Source organism: Balaenoptera ricei, chromosome X (genome assembly GCF_028023285.1).
Source record: "Balaenoptera ricei isolate mBalRic1 chromosome X, mBalRic1.hap2, whole genome shotgun sequence".
In the NCBI taxonomy this organism is placed as follows: domain Eukaryota; kingdom Metazoa; phylum Chordata; class Mammalia; order Artiodactyla; family Balaenopteridae; genus Balaenoptera; species Balaenoptera ricei.
In genome coordinates, this window is record NC_082660.1 from 91,950,143 (window position 1) to 91,956,571 (window position 6,429).

The 6,429-nt window shown below is 39.8% G+C and overlaps 1 protein-coding gene across 2 annotated transcripts; it reads left to right on the forward strand.

Annotated features, from left to right (window-relative positions):
• Positions 1-13: 13 nt before the first annotated feature.
• On the forward strand, positions 14-5,841 carry HNRNPH2 (heterogeneous nuclear ribonucleoprotein H2). 2 transcript variants are annotated; one of them, XM_059910300.1, is made up of 2 exons: positions 14-142; positions 3,563-5,841. In XM_059910300.1, the coding sequence occupies exon 2, from the start codon at positions 3,616-3,618 to the stop codon at positions 4,963-4,965; it is 1,350 nt and encodes a 449-aa protein (XP_059766283.1). In that variant the 5' UTR covers positions 14-142; positions 3,563-3,615; the 3' UTR covers positions 4,966-5,841. The 2 variants fall into 2 exon arrangements, with proteins under 2 accessions (XP_059766283.1, XP_059766284.1); XM_059910301.1 differs by having other exon boundaries at positions 21-130.
• Positions 5,842-6,429: the final 588 nt, after the last annotated feature.

The following is a 6,429-nucleotide window of genomic DNA, read 5'->3' on the forward strand; positions in this document are numbered from 1 at the left end:
TCACGTGACCCAGATCTCACATGACGTAGATCCTCACGTGACCAAACGCTTACGTGAGCAGAAGTAGTTCTGGTCGTCGTCTACCGTCTCGCTATAAGCCGTTTGAGGGAAGAAAGAGGAAAATTATCCGGTATCGTTAGAGGTTGGTGTGTGGGTGGGAAACGGGGACCCGGGGGTGGTGATGATGCAGACCAAAGCGGGGTCCGCGGGCCGCCTCCGCCTTTTTCGTTCTCTGCTTTCCCCTCCCCCGCACCCCCCTCCCCCCATCTCAGTGCCGGGAAGCCGCCTTTGCTGCGCCTGGTGGGGAAATGGTGGACGCTCGTGACTGTGTCTGTGTTTTTTGTATATCTATCTGTCTGGGCGGGTCTCAAAGGACCCTTAAGAGAAACCGTAAGCTGGAAAGCATTTGAAAACCACGTCCCTGGATTAGGAAAAACAGATTTTGAGTCCAGTGGCCTGAATGCTGGTCCGTCCCTTCAGGCACCCAGTCTCCAGTGCCTGATTGTCTGTCTGTCTGTCTGTCTGTAGGGGGAGGCACATCTAGGCAAATGCTGCGTGCCTGACCGAGGCGCCCAATGAATTTTTTTACTGAATTAAATATTTAAATAACGTTTATTTTTCGGCTTATAACAATCTACGTGCTCAGTTTTGGACTTTGGAAAAATAATAGTATGCTATAAATTTTAAAAAATACACGTAATTCATCACTCGGAGATAACTACTCAGCATTTTGGTCTGTAAAACGTCTGTATATAACACACACATAAATGCACAAATTCTTAACTCACAAGTGGAATCCTGGTTCCTACTTCAGGCAACAGAGTCCTCGTGGCCTTCCCAGGAGACACAGTGATGAAGCAGAACCTCCCTGCCACCACAGAGGGGATGTTAAGGCCTAGAGGGCTGCAGGGACATTAAATGGGATGGGTCGTCCAAGAGATAAGGCAAGCAAAAACCAGGGCGTTAATCTGTCACTCAGACCTAGAGATGGTCTACAGGAAGACTGTTATCACTGCACGTGCAGTGTTCCAGGCACATAATAGGCAATTAGTGAATGTTGACTTGAATCCTCAGTGTAGTTTTAGGGCAGTTAGTACACTTTGTACTTACTTTCCAAGAGGCCCAGTGTTCCCAGACCATGTCAGATAAGCCATGCACATACAAAATTAGAAAATTTTATCAAATTTGCTATACTAAATCCCAGAAAAGTAAACATTTAAACTTGTTTTCTGTTATTTTTTTGCTGAAATAAAAGTGATTGCTCTCTATAGAAAATTAAGAATGCACAAAAAATTGAAAAAAAGTTGAGAAAGCTATAAACCTACCACCTAGAGTAGCCACTATTAACATGTGACATATTCCCCATGCATGTACTTTTGTAACATTGTTTTTTAAATTCCAATTACAGTGATTTTTAAAAATTAGAACTATTTAGAAGTATATAGGGTAAAAAGTGAAATTCCACTACACTCTTCCTACCCACCAGTGCTCATTTTCTCAGAAAACAACTTAAATGCTTCCAAAACTTCTGTGAATTTGCATACATATATATGTGCCTGCTTATATTTTAAAATAAGCAGGATCATACTCTACATGTTCCTTCATTTAATATATTTTGGAAATCTTCCTAGGTCAGGGCAGATTTTTTTTTAAACAGCTGCACAGCATTCTGTTTTAAGGATAAAATATAATTCACTCAGCCACCCCCCTATTAATGGATAATTAGGTTTCTAATTTTCTGCCATTACTAACAGTGTGGCAGTGAACATTTGTGAGTATTTCTGTTGACCAGGTTCCTGGAAGGAATTCTAGCATGATCGAAGGATATGTGAACATATATCTTTTTCATAGTTGAGATTATAAAACAGTTATGATCTTGGGTCACTTAAGATTATAGCATAAGTAATTTCTCATGTTATTAGATATTTTTTATAATTTTTAAAGTGTGTAATATCTTATCTTTCTTAGTAAAATACCTTTCAAAGAATATATAGCTCCATAAATCTTTGTCTGAATTTCAGATCCTCTCCTTGGGGCACATAACTGGAAGTGGGTTTACTGTATCAAAAGGCGTGATACATATTTCCAAATTGCTTTCCAGAGATACTGTATGAACTTTCACTCCTCTGGGAGTATATTAGTTTGTGAACCCTGAATATCAGTATTGACTTATCCTCCCTGCTTAACTTCACTATGTTGATGGGTGAAAAATGGCAGTTAATTCTGGTTTTAACTTGTATTTCTGATGACTGATGAGGTTTGAACATTTCCCAGACTCTTTTCCTGTATCTTCACATCTGTATTGCCGGTATATTTAATCTGTTACCAAGTCCCACAGAGTCCACTGCTTTGAATGTGTAGATCATATCTTTCCTCCCCCCTTTTTTTAAACTGCTGTTGCCTTAGGTGGATCCCTTAACATATCTCTAAGAGACAGAGTTCTAACTGCTCTTGCTAGTGTCACCCCAATCCCCTCTGTGACTGCCTCACTGTTGCCATGGTGACCTTTCTGAAAGGTTCTGATTACTTCACTCTCCTCCCCTCACTTTCCTTCTTCTCTTTCCTCCCCTCTCTCCCCTCCCCTCAGTCCCCTGTTTAAAACCCTTAAAACGTCCTTAGCCTTTGTCTGTCTCAAAAGACCTCCTGGATCGATCTCTACCTAGCCAGCCTTATCTCTTGCCTTGCCTCCTTCTATTTTATGCTCCATCATAATTTTAAGAATTTGTGGATCCCTGAGCCGGTTAGTCCTTTCATTTAACCATTCTACACTGATAGAATTGACCAACCAGTCCCTGCTTTATAACACCCTTTCACCCTGCACAGAATTATGTCATAGCAGGGATAATGTTTATTTGCCCTTTTTGTCTTTAGTAAAGATGTACAGTGCCTCTGTAGGACCATAAGCCCTTTCTGGGCTTATTGAGCCTTGTATGCCAGAGCCAAGTACTGGACCTGGCAAACTGAAAAATGTAAAGTGAAGGTGTGAATGCTCTATAATGTCTTTTTTCCATTTATCTCTTTGGCCTTAATATTTCCGTGATTTTATTAATTTGTATGAGTTTTTTTATATAATAAGGATAGTATTTGTTGTAGGTATCTTCTGAAGTGTATTGTTTGTCTTTTATGTTTAATCTTACTTTTGATGTAACGAAGTTTTTCATTTTTATGTAATCAGATATAACCATATTTTATTTGTTGACCTCTTCCACTGTTTTTGTTGCCATTCACTTTGTATATCTTTTCTGACTATGTGTTTATATATGATCAATGTGGAAAACTTAGAACATACAGAAATGGCCAAAGAAAACATTCTCTGAAACAGAAAGCTCCCATAATCTTACCACCCAGAAATAGCCACCATTAATGGTATCCAGCACATAATAGGTGTCAAATAAATAGTTGTTGAATGAATGACTTAGAAATTTGGTGAAGTCTTTTTGTTTATACAAATGCCTTTACAAAAAAGCTATCAGCGTAATTGAGTTTTCTATTAATAGTTTGCTTTTTTCCCTTACTGTATTGTGAACATTTTTCCATGACAATTAGTCTTAATTTTTTTCAGCTACACCGAAATTACACTGAACCGAGCCTGCCAGCAAGAGCCCAACAGTCACCATGATGCTGAGCACAGAAGGCAGGGAGGGGTTCGTGGTGAAGGTCAGGGGCCTGCCCTGGTCCTGCTCAGCTGATGAAGTGATGCGCTTCTTCTCCGATTGCAAAATCCAAAATGGCACATCAGGTATTCGTTTCATCTACACCAGAGAAGGCAGACCAAGTGGTGAAGCATTTGTCGAACTTGAGTCCGAAGATGAAGTGAAATTGGCTCTGAAGAAGGACAGAGAAACCATGGGACACAGATACGTTGAAGTGTTCAAGTCCAACAGTGTTGAAATGGATTGGGTGTTGAAGCATACAGGTCCAAATAGTCCTGATACTGCCAATGATGGCTTCGTCCGGCTTAGAGGACTCCCATTTGGCTGTAGCAAGGAAGAGATTGTTCAGTTCTTTTCTGGGTTGGAAATTGTGCCAAATGGGATGACACTGCCGGTGGACTTTCAGGGGCGGAGCACAGGGGAGGCCTTTGTGCAATTTGCTTCACAGGAGATAGCTGAAAAGGCCTTAAAGAAACACAAGGAAAGAATAGGGCACAGGTACATTGAAATCTTCAAGAGTAGCCGAGCTGAAGTGCGAACCCACTACGATCCCCCTCGAAAGCTCATGGCTATGCAGCGGCCGGGTCCCTATGATAGGCCAGGGGCTGGCAGGGGGTATAATAGCATTGGCAGAGGGGCTGGGTTTGAAAGGATGAGGCGGGGTGCCTATGGTGGAGGGTATGGAGGCTATGATGACTATGGTGGCTATAATGATGGGTATGGCTTTGGGTCTGATAGATTTGGAAGAGACCTCAATTACTGTTTTTCAGGAATGTCTGATCATAGATATGGAGATGGTGGGTCCAGTTTTCAGAGCACCACAGGGCACTGTGTACACATGAGGGGATTACCTTACAGAGCCACTGAGAATGATATTTACAATTTTTTCTCACCTCTTAACCCCATGAGAGTACACATTGAAATTGGACCCGATGGCAGAGTTACTGGTGAGGCAGATGTTGAATTTGCTACTCATGAAGATGCTGTGGCAGCTATGGCAAAAGACAAAGCTAACATGCAACACAGATACGTGGAGCTCTTCTTGAATTCTACTGCAGGCACAAGTGGGGGTGCTTATGATCACAGCTACGTAGAGCTCTTTTTGAATTCTACAGCAGGGGCAAGTGGTGGTGCTTATGGTAGCCAAATGATGGGAGGGATGGGCATATCCAACCAGTCTAGTTACGGAGGTCCTGCTAGCCAGCAGCTGAGTGGTGGTTACGGAGGTGGTTATGGTGGTCAGAGCAGTATGAGTGGATATGACCAAGTTCTGCAGGAAAACTCCAGTGACTATCAATCAAACCTCGCTTAGAGAAGGAGTACTAAACAACAGCAACAAATAACAGCCGTGCATTTATGGGAGTTGACTAGAATGGGAATGATGTTAGGCATATCCAGTATGATTGGTAAATGGGAAATATTGATTCTGATCACTCTTGGTCAGCTAGCTTCCTTTTCTTTTTCCGCCCTCCCTCCCTCTCTCCCTCTCTCTCCCTCCCTCCCTTTCTTTTTCTTTTTCTTTTTCTTTTTCTTTCTTTCTTTCTTTCTCTTTCTTTCTTCCTTTTGCTTTCTCCTTTTTTTTTTAAGAAAACAAACAAAAATTAAGTTTAACGGTTTCGCATTACAGGCTTGTGATTCATGCTTACTGTAAAGTGGAAGTCAAGATTGTTTTAAAACTTCAAGCTCAGTAATTTTGAACACTGAAACATTCACCTAGGATGTAATAACAAAGTTCAGTATTGACCATAACTGTTAAAACAACTTTCAGCTTTCCTCAAGTTAGTTATGTTGTAGGAGTGTACCTAAGCAGTAAACGTATTTAGGTTAAAGCAATTTCACTTATGTTAAATGTTGCTCTTATACCACAATACATTGAAAACTTTGGATGCATGTTGAGAAACATGCTTTTCTGTAAAACTCAAATATAGGAGCTGTGTCTACGATTTAAAGTGAAAACATTTGGCATGTTTGTTAATTCTAGCTTTTCGGTTTAATATCCTATAAGGCACGTGAGTGTACACTTTTACTTTTTTTTTAAAAAAACGCTCTGGGACAATTTTGAGATGTAATACCAATACTTTAGGAGTTTGGTCATGTCGTTTGTATGAAGTTCTGAGGCTTTGGTTTAAATCTTTCCTTGTATTGTGATTTCCATTAGATGTATTGTACTAAGTGAAACTTGTTAAATAAATCTTCCTTTTGAAAACTGGAAAAATCTTGTATAGCTTGATTTTTATTATGTTCTATCATATGAGCCACTTCTTTTATACAGTCCTGTGCTAATGAAATTTAAATTGTTTTTAATTTTTTAATTATTATAAATGTACCTTAGCATCTTTATAATACATTATTGCACATATCATTAATTATTTCTAAGATATATTCCTAGAGGTGGAATTGCTTAGTCAAAGGTCCACACATTTTTAAGGCTTCTGATTTGTATTGCCAGAAAGATTATGGTACTTTGTGTTTCCACTAGGAGTGTATTTTAAAAAAAATTTTCCCCCATAGCCTGCTCAATGAAACACATTATTCTGCTTGATCTTGGCCAGTTTGTTAGTTGAAAAGTGGTATCCCGTTATTATTTTAATTTGTGTTCCTTAGCTTAATATTAAGATGGAGCATTTTTCTGTTTTTTTCTACGTTTATCCTCACCACATCCACAGGACTATTGAGCTACTCTGGAGACATTGTACTTTATCAAGACAGCACGCTCCAAAATCCAAAGAACTAAAGGCAAATAAATAATCCTCTTCCTTTCATTTAACCATAAATT